This window comes from Arachis ipaensis, chromosome B8, assembly GCF_059453495.1.
Source record: "Arachis ipaensis isolate K30076 ecotype BB chromosome B8, ASM5945349v1, whole genome shotgun sequence".
Taxonomy (NCBI): domain Eukaryota; kingdom Viridiplantae; phylum Streptophyta; class Magnoliopsida; order Fabales; family Fabaceae; genus Arachis; species Arachis ipaensis.
In genome coordinates, this window is record NC_142443.1 from 29,201,211 (window position 1) to 29,220,319 (window position 19,109).

The 19,109-nt window shown below is 32.7% G+C and overlaps 2 protein-coding genes and 1 pseudogene across 3 annotated transcripts; 2 read left to right on the forward strand and 1 right to left on the reverse strand.

The window, feature by feature from the left end:
• The first annotated feature begins 334 nt into the window (after positions 1–334).
• Positions 335–1,066, forward strand: LOC107611995 (serine acetyltransferase 1, chloroplastic pseudogene; annotated as a pseudogene).
• Positions 1,067–3,051: 1,985 nt separating this feature from the next.
• Positions 3,052–3,588, forward strand: CLE5 (CLAVATA3/ESR-RELATED 5). The gene has a single exon (XM_016314074.3). It carries the CDS (start codon positions 3,169–3,171, stop codon positions 3,439–3,441), a length of 273 nt encoding a protein of 90 aa, XP_016169560.1. The 5' UTR covers positions 3,052–3,168; the 3' UTR covers positions 3,442–3,588.
• Positions 3,589–5,238: 1,650 nt separating this feature from the next.
• On the reverse strand, positions 5,239–12,294 carry IPT9 (isopentenyltransferase 9). 2 transcript variants are annotated; one of them, XM_016315753.3, is made up of 13 exons: positions 11,940–12,280; positions 11,250–11,303; positions 10,122–10,164; positions 9,875–9,983; positions 8,892–9,090; positions 8,210–8,429; positions 7,893–7,987; positions 7,329–7,423; positions 6,978–7,053; positions 6,401–6,540; positions 6,248–6,307; positions 5,690–5,755; positions 5,239–5,423 (listed from the first exon to the last, which is right to left on the reverse strand). In XM_016315753.3, the coding sequence occupies exons 1-12, from the start codon at positions 12,183–12,185 to the stop codon at positions 5,704–5,706; spliced, it is 1,389 nt and encodes a 462-aa protein (XP_016171239.1). In that variant the 5' UTR covers positions 12,186–12,280; the 3' UTR covers positions 5,239–5,423; positions 5,690–5,703. The 2 variants fall into 2 exon arrangements, with proteins under 2 accessions (XP_016171239.1, XP_016171238.1); XM_016315752.3 differs by lacking the exon at positions 5,239–5,423 and having other exon boundaries at positions 5,550–5,755; positions 11,940–12,294.
• Between the last annotated feature and the right edge of the window lie 6,815 nt (positions 12,295–19,109).

Sequence of the window (19,109 nt, forward strand, 5' to 3'; positions counted from 1 at the left end):
TGTTGAATGGCAGAATGCTGTAGGCAGATATGATCTTGTGTTGTGGTTAAGAACATGCTGTTAATTTTCATTGTGTTTGGCTCCTGCTTTAGGTTAAGAACATGGTTAATTTTCATTGTGTTGTGGTTGTTTTTAATTTCATTGTGTTGTGGGTGTTATTAATTTCAGTTATGGAAAATAGTATTAATCAAGAAGCAACTGATGGTGTCAAAAATAATGCAAGGGGTCAAAAATCTTCAGAAACAATTTCACTGATGGTGTTTGTAAGTACCAGGTGAAAACTCTTCAAACTACCCCTACTTTTGTTGAGGAAGTTCAAGAAAATGAAGCTGTGGATCTATGGCCGAAGATGAAGGAAGAGGCTGAACTTGATGTAAATGAGGAACCTATTCTGAATAGTTACTACCAATCCTCAATTCTGTCTCATGATTCATTGGAATCTGCTTTGGCCAATTACCTTGCTAACAGATTAAGCAGTGCAAGCCTTCCAAGTAACACACTCTTTGATCTTTTTGTTGGGATCTTAAAATCTGACCAAGAAATTATGGATTCTGTGAAGGATGATCTCAAAGCAGTTAAGGAAAGAGACCCTGCTTGCATAAGCCATGTGCATTGCTTCTTGAACTTCAAAGGCTTCTTAGCATGCCAATCTCATAGAGTTGCTCATAAGCTATGGCTTCAAGGAAGAAAAGTCTTGGCAGTTATGATCCAGAACTGAGTTTTCGAGGTTTTCGCGGTTGGTATTCATCCCAGTGCTAAGATTGGAAGCGGGATTCTGCTTGATCATGTAACTGGATTAGTGGTTGGTGAAACTGCAGTGATTGGTAACAATGTGTCAATTTTGCATAGTGTGACTTTGGGTGAAACTGGTAAAGCTTCTGGTGATAGGCATCCAAAGATTGGTGATGGGGTTTTGATTGGTGCAGGGATTTGTATTTTGGGGAACATTAAGGTTGGTGAATGTGCTAAGATTGGTGCTGGTTCTGTGGTGATTAAGGATGTTCCTCCTAGGACTACTGTTGTTAGTGATTTTGTTATGCTGCTGTTTTGAATTAATTTAGGGGTGATTATTTGTTATGCTACTATTTTGAATTAATTTAGGAGTGATTAATGATTATTTCTAGTTGTATTGTTGCTGTTTGCACCATTACTCTTTTCACTATTTAACTTTGTATTTTGATAAGATCATATGAATTTGGTTGACATTTCATATGTTTTAAATTTGGAAGATATTTAAGATTTATATTAGACTATAATTAAATTTTATGATGTTTATATATAATTTATTTATTATTTTATTCTGAAATAATTTTTCTAGTTAAACCATCAATTAAACCAGTTAGACCAATAAACTAATAAATCAGTAGCTAAAGCGGTTTGATAATCGGTCCAGTTTTCTGAACCTTGATCCTAACAAAGATGTCAAGGGAAGAGAGACAAATGTCGAATACAAATTACAAATTTAAATACTAGAGATTTAACTACTAAATTATAAGTTTAACTATTGAGTATTACATTAAGTCAGTTTTCAATTTGGCTTCTAAAATATTCTACCTCTCATTGTCAGATAAGATATGATATTTTATGAAATATGCAATGTCAATGCATGACTATCTTTTTCAGAAAACAAAAAAGTATATTTTCTTTGTACCATAAAGGTTGAATCAAGCTTAACCATTGGGCCGCATCCCATTGTCCACTTACGAAACGCAATGCTTAACTGTTATGTATGAATAATATTAAAAAATTTTATTTTATTAGGACGAAGGGACAAAAGTATACTTAAAAGTTCATACTTTAGACATGATTACACTTCAATCATTTAATGAGTCACGCGTGTATATTATTTATACTTCAGTGGACACAATATTTTTTGTATTTATTTTTTTAAGGAAGAAGGGACAAAAATACACCTGAAAGTTCATACTTGTGTACACAATTACACTTCAATCATTTAACGACGCCACACGTCGATGGCCGGAAGAGTAAATGTGTCCGCCGGAGTGTATAAATGATGTCCACGCGTGACTCATTAAATGATTGAAATGTAATCGTGTCCAGCGTGTGAACTTTCAGGTGTACTTTTGTCTCTTCTTCCATTTTATTATCTAATTATATATTTATATTTGTAAGATTTTGAACTAATAGGTAAAATCAAATTTCTTTTATTTTTTGCTTAATGTAATAACATCATTTTTCTTTTGTATTCTTTTTTCACACTAACATTCTTATTTTTTTGAATTTAATTTTAATACATTAACAGTATAAAATATTTTATACAATTATACAATCATATAATGTTATATTATTAAATGTTATACCGTGTGTATGTATAAAATTATTTACACTTCCGATATATCAAAATTAAATTCTATTTTTATAGACTTCAGCTTACAACTTTTAATTCACCAAAAGAAGGGTTTTATCTTCTTTTGGTGTAAAATTGCGTATATGGCCATATAAATACAAAGACGGCATGTAAGCTGAATAAGCAGTTCTTTGTCTGAGGCAATTCTGGCGTGGCCCATGTGATTTGTGGAGAAAGCACACACATCATACATTAATATGACGCAAATTTGCAAAAGGATTTGGACTGGAGTCTAAGGAATCTTGCCTCTAATACTCTTTTCATTTTTTCTTTTTTCTTTTTTCTTTTCTTCTCTTAATGGAGTCAATAAAATAATGGTTTAGTTAGAGGTGAGAACGACAATATATGATGAATAGAAGGCTAGGTGGCTAATGCTTAATGGGAGGATGAATCAACAAGTCACGGTTGATCTAGGTGGTAAATAATCAAAAATAAGAGGAAGAATCAAATTGAATGAATTAAGCATATAATGCAATTAGGAATAGACACTACATTTATAGAAACCAATATAACCTTATACGGAAAATTGAATGAAGCCCAAAAAGAGATATATGACAAGTTGTTTTGGATTATTGGAATATGCTTACAAGGCTACCAATAAAGCTCTTATTGTAAATGGAATTCCAACAGTTCCTACCACATGCATCACATTCAGCCTCGGATACATGTGTATAAATGGGAGTGCCATTCTTATCCTCCAAGCCACACTCACTCACTCACTCACTCACTCACTCACTCTCATTGATAGCTTTACGTTATAGGCACTTGAGCTTATTGTTCTTGCTTCTTGCTGCAAGATAATGTCTATTACTTTAATGATGCCAAGAAGAGAGTTTGTTATTCTCTTTATGATTGTTGTTATAATTTCTTTGCTTGTAGTGAGATCGGAGGGAAGACATTTCCCTGAGTACAAAAACATCATTGGTAATAAAAGGATTTACAGTGAGGTTCACTTACATGACATGGTCAACAATGCACGAAGAAGTATAGAGTATTACAAGAAAAGGTTAATGTTGGCCGGAGACAAAGTGATGAGGGTGTCACCGGCTGGTCCAGATCCTCAACATCACTAGGGTTATAAAAAATGTTATTTGAATATTTTCTGTGAACATTCTAGTGTCCACACAAATATTTTGTATTTTTCGCCTTCCGAATGATACTTGATTGAAACCATAATAATATTTTTCTATCAAGGTTCACACACCAAATCCCACCATCAATCTTGTATTGTGACCTAATTTCTAAGGGAAATTAATGGTTGTGGTTTTGAATGTAAACTTTTGCACCAAAAAATGAGTGTTAATTATTATTGGCCATATAGCTCAAGTTGCACAAAATCCCCCCCGCGTATGTAGTATTTACTGAGAATGAATCCCTTCTATAAAAAAATATTAAATTGGTTTTTGTTCATTTTTATCATGAATTAAATAGATGGAGTCAACGTAGGATATCCACAAAATTATCTAATCAATAATAATATTAAGTTTTATATAAAAAGATTCATTCCTATTGGCTTATTAGAGGATACTTTGAGTGACTAGACAGTTTTGTCTTTTGCATGATTTTATCTTGAAATAAGCCTGACTTCTGGGTTGATTTTATCTGAATAGGATATTATCCTTGTAAGCATAAGCTGAGTTCGGTAATAAAGGAAAAAAGTATCCATCATTCACTACCCGAAAGAATACATTTTATCTTGATTGCTAGCCTAAAAGACTTGCGCTATAGCATACCAGCATATAGAGTCATAGAGATATGTCTTGTCAAGTTGGTATGTTACTCATCAATGCATCAAATCCATCAAAGACAACCCCAAAGATATTTTATTTGCCTGAACAATAATAACTCAAAAGATGAAAATAACAAAAAAATCTTGAAGGATTTAAAATTTGACAAGAATAATTAATTGTCAAATAGATCCATTTTTGTTGACGAAAAACGTTGTTATGACACAAAAATGTTTATGTGACAATCTTACATGACGTAATTCATTCTTTTCTGTCAACAAAAACTGAACTATTTGACCATTGGAGACCTTTGTCAACTTTTTAAATCTATCAGCAACTCTTTTATTGTTTATCTTTTGAAATTATTTTTGTCAGCGCATGAATCTTTTTGGTGCATTTTTGGTAATTTACTCGTTGTTCGAGGTACGAAACTAATCTGCAACGATAACCTACTAGAATCACAAAACTAGTAATGTTGAGGATCTGATCCAGCAAGGGTTGACACACTCCAATTTTCTTACCCCTACCATTCACCTCTGTTGGTGATACTCACTACTAAGAAGGCAACTAATAATCCTTTTACTAATGTTTTGAGTACTCACTTCATGCAATGGAACTATAATTAGAACAAATTATCCTGGCATAACTGAAGTAGCCATTTATCTTAAGAGTAACTTAAATGTCAAGGAAACAGTTGGCTTAATTTGAGTTAACCTTCAATTAAGAACAATTTTTAGCAATTAGATGGAACAGGGTACTGATATATATTACCTCCATTTTGTTCAAGAACCAAAGTCAATACCATTGAACATTTGGACTTGCATGACCCTTGGAAGCCATGGCATAGTAATCAAGCACGCAAGTATGTTTTGTATTCATCATAAATCAAATCAGAGATGTATTGAAATAAATCATAAATCATCTTTATAAATCAGACCAAAAGAGAATTCTAAAAGACTAAAACTTAATATTTGAAATGTACAAAATATCCCTATTTATAAGTGAGTGTCTATTCAAAATGGTTTTCTCAAAAGTAAAGTTGTAAAATAAGATAATTCTACTCATTTAAAAATCATTCCAAACCAAAAAATTGAATTCAATTCTACTAATATATTAAACTCATTCCAAACCATGAAATTAAATTTCAAATAGAAATCAATTCCTTTTTCAATAGAATAGAATTTTTTTCTCACATTAAAAACACTTTCCAAACACACTCTAATCGCGTAGATCAAATAGCAAAGTGAATAACTTGAAAAGAAAAAGAAAATTAGATAAATACTCATCTCGAAAAAAAGTAGCTAGACACTTGTATGTCCTTACACGACCTGAAAATTAATTAACACCAAAACATTAATATTTTCTTCTTTTTTATTAACAAAAGGGTCCTTATCTTCATCTTTCTGTTAGTGTTAAAAGTACATTGATCTAAATTGCACAAAAAATAATAGTGCTGTATAATAAGGAACAAATAGAGCATATATAAAATCTTTTGTCACTATAACATTAAAATCTTTTAATTCAAGAGTCACAAATGATCATCTTCCTTGAATATAAAATGCAGCAATTCTTAAATATTTGTATATCAAGATACCTAAGGTGCTCCTTTCAGACTCTCTCGTAATTTGCCTCTCTTGGATTTTCCAGTCTTCGTATCCCACTGCAATGGAAATAAACAACAAATATTACATTCAGCTAATGTTTCGGTCATAGATCTCAATTCCTGCTTCTTAAAATAAATTGAACCGAATTGAACTTAATAAAGACAATTTTTTGACAAAAAAAATAATAAAAAATAAATATTAAAAATTTTTAAAAAGGAGAGAAAGAAGAGCATAACTCAAAATTTTAGTTATAATACTCTTTTCCTTGTAATTTCAAATTGAGAAATGATAGTTGAACACCAAAAAAAAAGAGAGAAATGATAAATTCTTATAATTGGTACATCTAAAAACCTTTCTAATCTGAATCCCACTCACATCTACTAAATAATCCTTAGATATTGTATAAATTATAACTCCTGCCATTGTGAATGAAGTTTTGAATTAGGACAATTAATAAGCTTATCATTAGAACTTAGGAGATCATTAAAACTATCAAATTTGTGGCCAATTGATGATGAATCCAGAAAGAGAAGCTCCATTTACTTCACCTTTGGGTCTCCCCTATCCAGTCCAGAATATGAGAAGAATCTTCCCGCTTCAAAAAATGCCTTCACAAGAAACTAAATGTTAATGTTGTTCCAACAAGAAATATATTCAATATTGTGTTTGTACACATATCTTCTGCACACAATCTAAACTACCTATTTCTGGTTCTGTAGGACTTAATTAAATTAGCTTCTCGGTGATTAGAAATATCTCGTGGCATTCTTAGATTCTCGGGCACAACAAGCCTTCCGCTCCTGTTCTGGTATGAATCAACAATGAAGTTGAGTACTGTTTCCTGCCATGAGTTATTCATCTCAAGATCAACATAAGGTAACAGAAAAATAAATGCATGGGGCAAAATGAAAACGGTCAGAAGCAAACCACAACTCAAGTATAAGAAAAGGAATTTAATAATGTTTGGCACAGCAGCACTAGAAAAGCAAATAGCGAGAAGTGTGTTATCTAAAGCCATAACAATAAGGTTATGATCTTGTAAATTGAAGAGGTCAGAAGTTCAAATAAAGAAAACAATCCAAAAAGCTTTCCCTAGATCCCATCCCACCAGTTAGGACATAAAGAGATGTTGGTTAGCAGTAATTAAAGCAGGTCAGGCTGAGGACATAAGGTTAAGTTGGTTTATAGTTGTTCTAGCATAAATAAGAAATTACAAGAGAATGGTTATATATGCACATGCAGTAATGATCAGTGGCAAGAAAGGTTCAATAGTTATACCAGAGGTTTAGAAGCATCAAGCCAGTCATATATTTTTTCATTTCGAAACCATGTCAGCTGTCTCTTCGCAAAATTCCTGCAGGAAAATTTCAAGGAATATTCCTAAATAGCCAATAATATGCATCAAAGATAAATGGAAATCAAATACCAAAAAACAGGGAGATGATGATAAGCAGGGGGAATACAAAAGAAAAAGGAAGCAACTGCTTTTTTAATAACTTTATACACCATGGAGTAGTAAAATCAGTTAGTACCAAATAAGATTTAGCGTTGACACACAGCAGAGTGTATGTGAATAACAGAAGAAAATTTTTCTGCAACAGTTATCTTGTAGAGGATATAATGCAGTACCGTGATACTTTTTGAAATTCAGATAAGAACTTGTAAAATTCTCCTACTGAACTCTGACCATTTAGCTTTCTGCAACTTAATAAGTACTCCATGGCCTGGAATTATTGACTCATGTTAATAAAGAATCATACTATATAAATATTCATGTTAGTCTGTTACTCCATAATTTATAGTAGGCATTTATTTGCATAGCCTATGAGCATAATTTTTTATTTTATATATGTATTAATTTTCATATACACTATTTTCTTATTTTCATAACACACGTTTTCAAATTTTTTTTTATGATTATATCTTCAGCATGCATACATCATCCATGCTTATTTCCTTTAACATAACAAACCCAGTTAAACTGTGGTTTAACCACAGTATTACCTCAAAACAGTTCAAAGATCAGTTCAATTCTGAATGGATTTTGGTTCAATCACGTATAGTTCAAAAATCAAAAAGAACTTTAATGTTTTACCTGTCGTGCAATGTGGATTATTCAAGCCTATTTCAGTAATGAAAATTTGCAAATATAAAAAGTTAAATGTATATACAAAATATATAGAGATAGTATACTTGTCTGTAACCAATTCCTCGTGTTGCAGAATTCGAATTTGGAAGAAGACCCAAATTAAGAAGCCACTGAGCCTCAGATAGAATCCCATCCCTTCCTGTAGCCAAAGTGAACTAAGACAATTATTGGAATTGAATATTCATGATATTGACAGACAACATAGCATATATTATTATCATCATGGACCTTTTAATGAATTTACTTCCAACTTGCAAGGAAATTGGTATCCAAGAAGATAATTACATATCAACAGAGAAGTAACACAGAAGAATGCTCAACAGAATGTATAAATCGTGTTTGTTTCCAGTTTATGATATACCTAATAGCATTTCTTCACACCGATAATCAAGTGATTTATAGAGGTCAAGTCTTTGGACAGAAAGGAAAAAACACATAAACTCGTAGTCCAAATCTGACATATTGGTTTCTTCTGTTGTGTTTGCCCTAGATGACTCAGAACCATCAATAACACTAAAGTCATCCTGTTTCCTGAAAGAATCATATGGTACCCGAAAAGCAGAAGGAGGTGACCCACTGGACTGCCATTCCGAAGAATAAAAGAGAGTAAATTTACGAACATATATCAGATAGTAATCCATTCAAATCATACATTTCAAATTTATATCCACAGAAAAATACAAGTGATCCTAGTAATTCATTCAAATGTACTCTTCAAATTTATATCCACAGAAAAATACAAGTATAAATAATTCACAAGTAAAAATCAGCTGATTGTTACATTTAAGCAGATTCCGCATTGAGAAAAATTAAGTCTGAGATACACCCGTTAAGGCTGGTAAAATAATTATTCTTGTGCTTATATTTACACAGTTGCAATAAAATGAATAAGATATATAAATGCAGGACGAGAACTGATATTAAAATGTTAACATCAAGATTTTTTTTTATTTCTGGAAGACCTTTTGTCAAAGCCAGAAAGGCTTAGAAACCATGCAGAATTCAAAGTTGCTAATATGCAGCTTATAAAATTGCAAGCTTACCTTAATAATTTCCAGGCTACGCCGTAAGCGATACCAATCATTCACTGGTAAAAGTTGGGCCTTCGGATCACCGGCTTTTACAACCAATTGCACAGCTGCATCCCATTCTTCTTTTCTCTGTAGTTCAGCCAACTCTAGATGTACTTTGGATGCAATCTCCGGAGAAGCTATAGGCACATCTGGCTTTCCATATATGAACCTTTAAAATCAAAGTTCAAACAGCAAAACTCATAGGTATCAAATGTGCCACATTAGATTGTTTATAACTACTTAATATTTATAAACAAGAAACTCAATAATGGAATGAGATAAGACAGTGATAATTCACAACTATAGTGAATGCCCTATAGCAGCAGTTGAAAGGAGTTTATGATGCTTAGTGAAATAATGGGTTTTAGCAAGGGGAGAAGGAAAAGAACAAAAAAGCTAATGAACAATATGAAACTGTGATATATAAAACAAAAGCATTAATTCCTATGTACCAGTGGCAGATTGTTAATCCTGATTACATAATTGAAAAAACCATAAGAATTTTGGATAATCTAAGTGAGTCTATGATGTTTAATATTTTAAAATAAAATAAAAATGAAATAAGACATTTTCCTCATTTCTAACAAGATTTCAAAGAAGACAAACTACTATAACCTGTAGCTGGTTATCAGTGTGTTAACAAAGATTAGTGAATTACAATAATATCCTAGGGATATAATCATATATCCACATCCTTCAAGAACACAAGTCTGCAGCAATTGGAACCACATCAGCAACATCTTTTTGTGTTGATTTACAATTATATTAATGTCAAACCAAGCTTTTCCTACCCTTTTCATTCAGCAAGTTGCAAAATAAGAAAAGTGTCTCATTTTTAATTTATGCTTTCATATTGCCTTGTTATTGATACATCATACAACTACTGTACTACAAATAAGCAGGTCCATTTGAAACGATAATTAGTTGACAATAGGTGGCAGAAAAAGGCATACCATCTTAAATACAGTCCAGTGCCCCCGACAACTATGGGAACACGCCCTTTGTCAAGAATAGATCTTGTAGCTTGCCTTGCATCCTCGAAAAACTGTCCAACAGAATAGTCTGATAAATAATAATTAGTTTTACCTATAGAAAAAATAAGCTCTTCAAAGATCAAATATGAGATGAACTAATATGCAGTGATGATAATCCTAATGAATAGACACTCAAACAAATATAGCCAGCAAACAGACAACACACCTTCAGATGGATGCAGTATGTCAACCAGATGATGTGGTACCTCCTGACAAGAAAACACAAATAGAAACAGTGATTTCAAATTATCTTAATTATATTTGCAGTTGAATAAAACTGGTCACCAGATATTCAGTAATTCAGTGCTAGCACTAATTAGTAATGCAAATTTCAGTGAACAATGAACATATTCTCAAAGAAATTTACATTTTCAAAACTTTAAAAATGAATATATTCGATCAGCTTCATCATTCAGAATTTCACTACTTGAAGCAGTTAAAATCCTTGAGATGGGTTGAATTTTTTGTGCCGAGACAGAGTATGGCCAAAAGATTAGAACGTAAGCAATGTATTCCATGCCTCGTCTAAGACACAGCCATCAAGGATTCAATGGTCCTCCATAATATTTACACATGACCACCACATCCAAACTATTCATATTTGTATTATTAGTCATTGAACTTCAGATTTTGGTTACCAATTATTATAGCTGGGTGGAAAAAGAAAATTCATGTCGCCCCTTCATAATTAACAATTATCTTAAGAAGATAGAAGCTGGAGTTTTGTGAAACTTCTTGAATATAGAGTAACCATGGACAAGAGAAGAAACCAGAAAGAATAATATTAAAGGAAGATCTGAACTAGAATGTGCATATGAATATGTCTCACTAATTATGAAGCTACCCTCTTTAGATGGTTTTCCTTTTGAAAGATAAGTATATACTTAGTCATCAATTCTCATCTTTTCCTTTTTTTTTCCCCTTCGCAGTCATCAAAACTTAAAATTGAAAAATCACATGAGCATTTGTCAAATATGAATCATATGTATAATTATTTTAGAGAAAAAAACAACCTTGTTTGTTGAAACTAAACCAAAACTCTACCAACCTCATCACAGCTTACTGTCAGTAGAGAGTATGTTAACTACCAGAATAATTTCAAATAAAATAAGTAGTGCATTTCCAAACCATCTGATTCAATTAGTCAACCAATTACACCAAGCAATATGATCTACTGATAAAAATAAAGGAAAACTGACATAACAGACAATCCATACAAAATTTCAGGGAATAAAGTGAAAATCTATCTAATATAAACTAATGCAGAGTAGCAGATGATGTCACAGGTATGCACCTTTCTATCATTTTGGGAAGGCTTTGCAGATCCAATATCAAGACCCCGATATACCTGCGGCACAAGAAACCATTTTCATTAAAAACTCAAAACAACAACATCAACAGTTGTTACATCACAAAAAGTTCCTACGTCAAAGAGGAAGTAACACAAATACAGCAAAATCCAAGGAGATGGACAAGCATCATTTCCATGGTATTCCCTTGAAAAATCAACCTATTACCGTTCTCATAACTCAGTTCACCAAAATATTATCTTGGTACAATATAACATAATATGTTTCCCCTGCATAATAATAACAATGATTACAATAATATCAAAAGAAAAATAGCAAGCAGCCAGAAATCCAGAATTATCTAAGCTTTGGACGAACGAATGATTTTCGCTCTTATTGACTAATCTCTGAAAACACATGACAATAATTCTAACACAAATAAAACCAACAATGAAACATTACTATTACTACTACTACAGCTACTAACAATAACAACACAATAATTTCTCAACAGCTGAAGTCCAAAAGTTAGCTCAACAGAATTTTTTCACTGATCATGTGAATCTTGAAATTCAGAATTCTAAAAGTCTAAAACTAGCAAGACATTCAACAACAAGAACAATTTCAAATTATCAAGCAGAAAAAAGAAAAAGAAAAAAAAAAGGCGCCAAAGATGCTGGTTTGGTTGTCTAAACCTGGATAGAGTCGGCACTGACTATTTCCCCGTTGAGGCGCTTGGCGAGCTCAAGAGCCAGGCGGCTCTTGCCGGTACCGGTGGGTCCGGAAATGACTATCACCTTCTCTTTCTCCTTCTTGGCGGCGGCGGAAGCGCCGGCAAGGTATCGCCGGCGAAGAGCGAGGGAAAGCGGTGGTGATCGAGAAAGCGAGGTCTCCGGGAGACGGAGGCAGGTGCGGAGGTTACAGACTCCATTGTGAATCATCTTTGTGAATTCAGCTGAACTCTGAGTCCTCACTGCATTATGAAGTCACAATGGATAAATATGTTGATGGAGAATCGGAGATATTTGTATTTCCCACTTGATTTTATTGCGAGAAAATGACAAACAGGTCCAAACCTTTTTTATCACGGATATTTTTGTCTCTAATGATTGGAAAATACTTTTAAGTTTCTAATGTTCTTAAGGTGATTATTGTTTTGAGGTAATGAGACAAAGACTGAGAGACTAAGACTCAATATTATGTTTGTTGGTTCAGAGAATAGTACTAAAATTTCTGTTTCTGTCTCCAAAATTTCAGTATTTCAGTACCTCCAAAAAGTAGAGATATAGGAGACTAAAATTTTTAGAGATAGAGACTGAAACTTTAATAACATTTTATAACTAAAATATCCTCATTTCAATTAATTAATTTCAATTTTACTCTTTGTGCAAATTAAATTAGAGTTTCTTTCTTGTTTCAATTTTTGTCTCCCATTTTGCACCAAACAGAATACTGAGATTTATTTCAATCTGTCTCTTAGTCTCTATCTCCTAGTCTCAGTCTTTCCGTCTCTGTCTCTCCACCAAACGCTACCTAAAAGTTCGACAGATCAGTCCCTCTGTCCAAATGGCTCAGTCAGATCCAACGGAAAAATCTGATGTCACGCGTACGCGTCGCTATGAATTCAGCAAATCCTCATTTCTTCATGAATTCTCCACTTTGCATGTTTTTTTTTTTCATTTCTTTCAAGTCATTCTTGCCTTCAAAACTTTAAATCACTCTTAAATCCACCAAATTCAATACAATATTAATATAAACCATAAAATTGTGGTTCATCAACTTTTCCACACTTAAACATTAGCATGTCCTCATGCTAAACTCTTGTGGTTCATCAACTAATATGCAAAATGCGTCTACCTACTTGATTAAAAATGAATCAATCTCCAAGAACATATATGAACAAGTAGGGCTAAGATAGTATGATGATTTATGAATTCCACTAATTCAAATCTCAAAATGAAGTATAAATATACTTGTAAGAAGAAATCTCGTGAAAGCAAGGAACAATGGATTGAGTATCAAACCCTCACCGGAAGTGTTTGCACTCTAATCTCTCTAGTGTTTGAGGGTCGATTCTCTCAATTCTCTACTAATCTTGCTTTCTAAGGCTTTCTCTTCTATCTTCTACCAATCAACATATATTCAATGCATGAATACACATATCAAGAGGTCTTTTCAAGGGTTGTGATGGGGTTAGGGCTAAATTTAATTTACTTTTTTCTCATTCGATGCCTTGATATGTTTGTTTGAGTGATTTAAAGTTTTGAAGGCAAGAATGGCTTGAAAGAAATGCAAAAAAGCATGCAAAGTGGAGAATTCAGGAAGAAATGAGGATTTGCTTAATTCATGGCGACGCGTCACGTGTACGCGTGAAAGGGAAGTCTGCCAGGCGACACGTACGCGTGACAACTGACAAGCATTACGGGAGCCAACTTTTCTGTTGGGTCTGACGGAGGCTTGGACGGAGGGACTGATCTGTCCAACTTTTAAGAACATCAGGGATTTAAAAGTATTTTTCAATGGTCAGGGACAAAAATATCTGCGAAAAAAAAAGTCAGGGACTTATTTGTCCTTTTTTCTTTTATTGTTTATATATTTATTTTCGGTCATGCTAAGTAGCCAAATAGTATAGAAATGTCACAAGTAGAAGTGACGTATACCTCTTTATCATTCACATTTATTATCATCCACCCTTCTTTTTTTCTTCTTTTTCTGGGTAGTTCGAGTCATTAATGTTCTTTTCAAAATTAATTTCAGTTTCACCCAAATTAAATCCCTAATAATATCTTTCAATTTTATTATTATTCATTAAAATACAATTTTTCTATAAAAATTATGGATGTTAAATTAAAAAATTTTAATAATTTTTACTATACAACTCATATTTTACTTATAAATTATTAGAAAATAAAAAAAAATATAAACAAAAATTAAAAAATAAATTTTTAAAAGTAATTATTATACTCGTCATATTAAAATCAATAAATAAGCATACATATGAATATTAAATAAAAAATATTAAAATAATTAAAATCAAGACTTTTAGTGCATATATGAGATAATTTGAAAAATACAATAAGACGCATAGTTTAAAATTTGGTAATATTAATTATAAGAATTTATTAATTATAGATATTATATGTATAAAATTATGAATATTATGAGTATAAAATTATGTATGTTATTAATATAAAATTATAAATGTTATGTGTATGAATTTATAGATGTTACGAGTAAATTTATTAATTGAATAAATTAATTTAAGAATTTGATTATTTTTTCAAATTCAATTATGATAAAATTTAAAAACATCTGTGTTAACTTTCTTACAAAAGATAGGATTGAGACTCGAACCCGCGTGTTAACTTTCTTACAAAAGATAGGATTGAGATTCGAACCCGCGACCTCTAGATGAGTATGAAGAGACTATGCCATTTGAGCTATAACTTGTTGGCAATTTGATAGTTACTTATGCAATAACTAAAAAATGATATGTATATGGATGTAATATCTAATAAATATTAATTTAATTTTTAGATGTTAGTTGTATGTAATTATAGATGTTATGTGTATGAATTTAGTTAGTACAGTATAATTATAAATGCACATAAAAACAAAAAAAAATTAAATCAGTTTATTATCATACCTCATCAGAGCTAGTGTGGTTTTCTATATTCTTAAAAATTGGTTGACTGGAAACAATTTCATCGGGTGAGTCCGTCTATTGTTCAAATTATTTTTCAACTCCTTCTAACATAGGTACCATGTTAAGGTCAAATTCAAATGCCATATTATTTGCAATGATAACTATGACTTGTTATAATTTTTTTTGGCCTATCCCAATTGTGCTTCCAATTGAACTAAAGTCGTGATTTTTAGGTACTTAATATAGATGTTCCTATTGTGCTTCAATTACAATAAAGTAATTTTTGTCTCTAAACCTATACGGCCTTCACGATTTTTCTAGCAATTACAATGAATGAAACAAGCTCTTTATGTTTCACTTAATCTCCACATACAAGCCTTTTTGCTATATAAGTCTTACAAGTCCTGAAAATCCCTTACTCCTAAAACGCGTCTCTTCTAGCACGTCTAGTCCACGCGCCTTCTTAATAGATTTTTCAATCAATGAATGCGCGAATATATAACTTCCTTTTTCGAAAGGATTTGGTTTTCTTTTTCGAATTTCTTTTGTGTTTTCTTACCTTCTCTCTTCGATCTCTTTCGTGCGTTCCTCTATGCGTTCTCCTTCGATGTTTACTTGTGTTTCTCTCTCTGTTCTCTTTTTTCATTTTTTCTCGATTTCCATTCTTTCTTAAATCAAGCTCTGAAATCATTTATTCAGATTGTCAGCTGAACCAAAACGAAGTGGATTTTGAATTTGAATCCAATAAAGTTCCTGAGGTGTGGTTTAATTCCAGTTAATATTTTTGTTAGTAGTTTATGATTGTGGAGCTTAATAATGTGTGAACCTTACCTGTGAAATTTGTTGTTCGTTGTTTGAATTGAATCTAATGTACTAGTTCTGATGAATTTTCTGCATTTTATATCAGACTTTCGAATGTAAATCAGAAATATTTGGGTGTATTTACAGTTTATGACTTTTTATCTGACTGAGGGTGAATTGTCTTATTCTTTTAGTTGAATTGTTTTAGTTTCTCTTTAATGATGATTTATGACTCAGATTTTTGTTATTTTTTATGATGGTTTTATAATTGTATTTGCATTATGCTTGTTTTAATATAGTGTATTTTGGGTGTACTTTACAGCCCCTCTGTAATGTTGATGAGCAGTTTGTTCCTAAGATTGGGATGACTTTTAATACGCTTGAAAATGCTGCAAAATTCTACAAGGATTATTCGAAGGCTGCAGGTTTTTCTACAAGAGTTCAGAGCATAAATAAAAAGGGAAACGAAATTAAGAATCAATTGATTACATGTAGCAGAGAAGGAAAATGAAAATCGAAAATATCTCCGACCGAGAAGAGAAACCCCTCAGCTGGTTTAAATTGTCCTACAAAAATTTATATACACATATTGAAGGACATTGGTGTTTGGATTATTTCCAAGGTCGTGTTGCATCATTCACATCTCTGCTATCCAAATCAAGCAGAGATGCTCAAACAGTACAGGGATCTAAGCATGTTCGTGCGTCGTACAATAGAGAATAACGAGGAAGCCGATATCAGACTAAGCAAAACTTACCAATCATTTGTGGCAGCAACCGGGGGTCACCGCGAGTTAAATCTTATCGAAAAAGACGTGAGAAATTACATCACGAGAGAAGTATGGAATGTTTCAGAACTAGACGATGAAAAAGAATTCAAGAAATACTTATTAAGAATGAAATAGAAGAATCAGAATTTCTTTTTCGAGCTTGAACTCGAGGACGATCAGTCGATTAAGATTGCTTTTTGGGCGGACGCAAGGAGCAGAGCTTCCTATGAGTATTTCGGAGATGTTATTTTATTCAACACCACCTACAATACAAACAGGTAATATGTTGTTCTGGTTTATGATATTGAATTAATGCTGTTTTATAAATCTGCTGTAGAGGTCTATATTGGATGTTTTTTGGTGTATAGTTACATTATTTGGGTGTATTTAATGGTTTGAATTCTGTTTTGTCGTAATCTGTTTCAGGTATAATCTGGTTTTTGGTTCTTTTGTCGGGGTGAATCACCATGGTCAGTCAACACTTTTGGGATGCGCTTTGATGAAAAACAAATATTTTCAATCATTTAAATGGTTATTTCAATCTTGGCTTCGTTGCATGGGAGAAAATGCTCCTGAAGGGATTCTCACCAATCAATGCGCATCGTTGCAAAGGGCTATCGAGGCTTGTATGCCAACAACTATTCACCGTTGGTGTATTTGGCACATCATGAAGAAGATTCCAAGCAAATTAAACAGCTACAAGGGACACCTAGAAATCGAACAAGAAATGAACCATGTTGTTTGGAACTCTCATACCAAAGAATCATTTGATAGGAATTGGATTGATTTTCTGCTGAAGTATGGTCTTGTGGACAACAAGTGGCTTTCAGGTAATGTCTTTTAAAATCTGCAGCAGAGGTATAAATTGCATGTTTTTGGGTGTATTATAGTTTGATTTGGGTGTTTTTTGCAGAGCTTTACGAAGATCGTCATATATAGATTTCAATTTATCTAGATCACCACTTCTGAACCGGGATGAGAAGCACACAAAGGAGAGAGAGCATGCATATGTTTTTTAACAAGTTCGTTACCCGGAACAGCTCATTTATCCAATTCGTCAAACAATACGATAATTGCCTTGGAAGCAGGGAGCAAAGAGAGAGAGAATCAGATGTTACAGATTTTTTACACCGTCATATCCTGTGCAAAAAAAATCCTCCATAGAAGCCTAGTTTCAACATGTGTACACTCACCAAAAGTTTAGGAAAATCCAAGCACAATTCAGAGGGAAGGTGAATTGCATCACAAGATCAACGAACTTTGCTCTAGACTATTCAGTATACGAAGTTACAGAACAAGTTTCCAACTCAACATTCAACAAGTTTGCGGTTACATACGACTCAGTAGCAGCCCAAGTAAAATGCTAGTACTTATTATTCGAGTCAAGAAGGATATTGTGTCGTCACGCCCTAAGCGTGTTAAGCTTTGAATGAGTAAACAAAGTGTCACCGAGATACATATTAGAACGATAGAGTAAGAACGTAAAGAGGAGACACACACATATTAAGAACAGCCACGACGGGCCACTATTGGAGCCAAGAAGCAAGAGGTTTGACGAATTGTTGTTTCGTTCGCAAAATATATGCGAATTTGCATAAGAATCCGAGGAGATCACCGCCATTCTCCACCGTGCCTACGATAACGTTGTGGTTGAGATGCAAGAATCGAAAGCCAAAAGGAAAGGGACATGTTTGTTATCTCACGAAGATGCTAACTTGGAATCCGTTAACGAGCCTCAAAGCCCTCCAAGGGTGAGAACAAGAGGACGTCCCAAAAAATAAGCTAGGTTCAAAGTTGGACAAACAGATTCAAATGCCTCAAAGAAAAAGAAAACGAAAGCTCCAAGCGAGGTAAAAGTGATGTTCTTTAAACAAGGAGTAATTGAGTTTATTTTATTTGTTAATAGTTTTGCTAATATGTGAGTTTATTTTTTTCAGTTGAACCTTTTTGATGGTGCATCAGTGGTGCAACCAAATTCTAGCCAATATCACGGACATGTTATGAATTATCTGTTTAGGGATCCAATAGCAGGGGATATGTTTTTGGGTGTATAGTGACAGTATTTTGGTGCAACTCAATTTTTTGGGTGTATTTCTGCATTCTCTTGTGTTTGACATTTTTATTTTTTTATATGTTTTAGATGCTGCTGTTTGTGTTAGAAATTAGTGTTTTGTTTATATTTGTTTGTTTTAAATTTACTATACATATACAATCAAATCCTAAAGAGGTTAACAATTCAAATTTCTAAATTCCCATACCTCTTGGTTGGTTTTTCCATGGAAATATGTGAGGACTCAATTTAGGTGTATACCAGTTATATTTGGGTATATTAGCACGTTTGGTGTTGTTTTTCTTCATTTTTGAACCTGTAATTGATAACTTTTGAATACAGCATAGACAATTTATGCAAAAAAAATTTATAATAAAATTGAATTAAATATTCACAAAATTTACAAAAACTGTTCAAACTATTCCAAGACTATACAGTACTCAAACTAATCACTATCAATATCATCTAATTCTATTTGACAATATGGACTCAATAACACTGCGGATGGCTTGGACAATCTTATTGCTTCACTTTCTCTAATTGCTGTATCTCTGTCTCGATTCATCTCATAAAATAGAATCTGTGAAGCATATCCAAAA

Excerpts from the sequence above, each read along its gene's own strand:
- CLE5 (XM_016314074.3), top strand. The coding sequence starts at position 3,169 with ATGTCTATTACTTTAATGATGCCAAGAAGAGAGTTTGTTATTCTCTTT.
- IPT9 (XM_016315753.3), bottom strand. The coding sequence starts at position 12,185 with ATGATTCACAATGGAGTCTGTAACCTCCGCACCTGCCTCCGTCTCCCG. Across the intron at positions 6,541-6,977 it reads TTGATGCTTCTAAACCTCTG|GAAACAGTACTCAACTTCAT; the intron begins GTATAACTATTG and ends AACTCATGGCAG. Across the intron at positions 6,308-6,400 it reads TCCTACAGAACCAGAAATAG|GCATTTTTTGAAGCGGGAAG; the intron begins GTAGTTTAGATT and ends TTTCTTGTGAAG.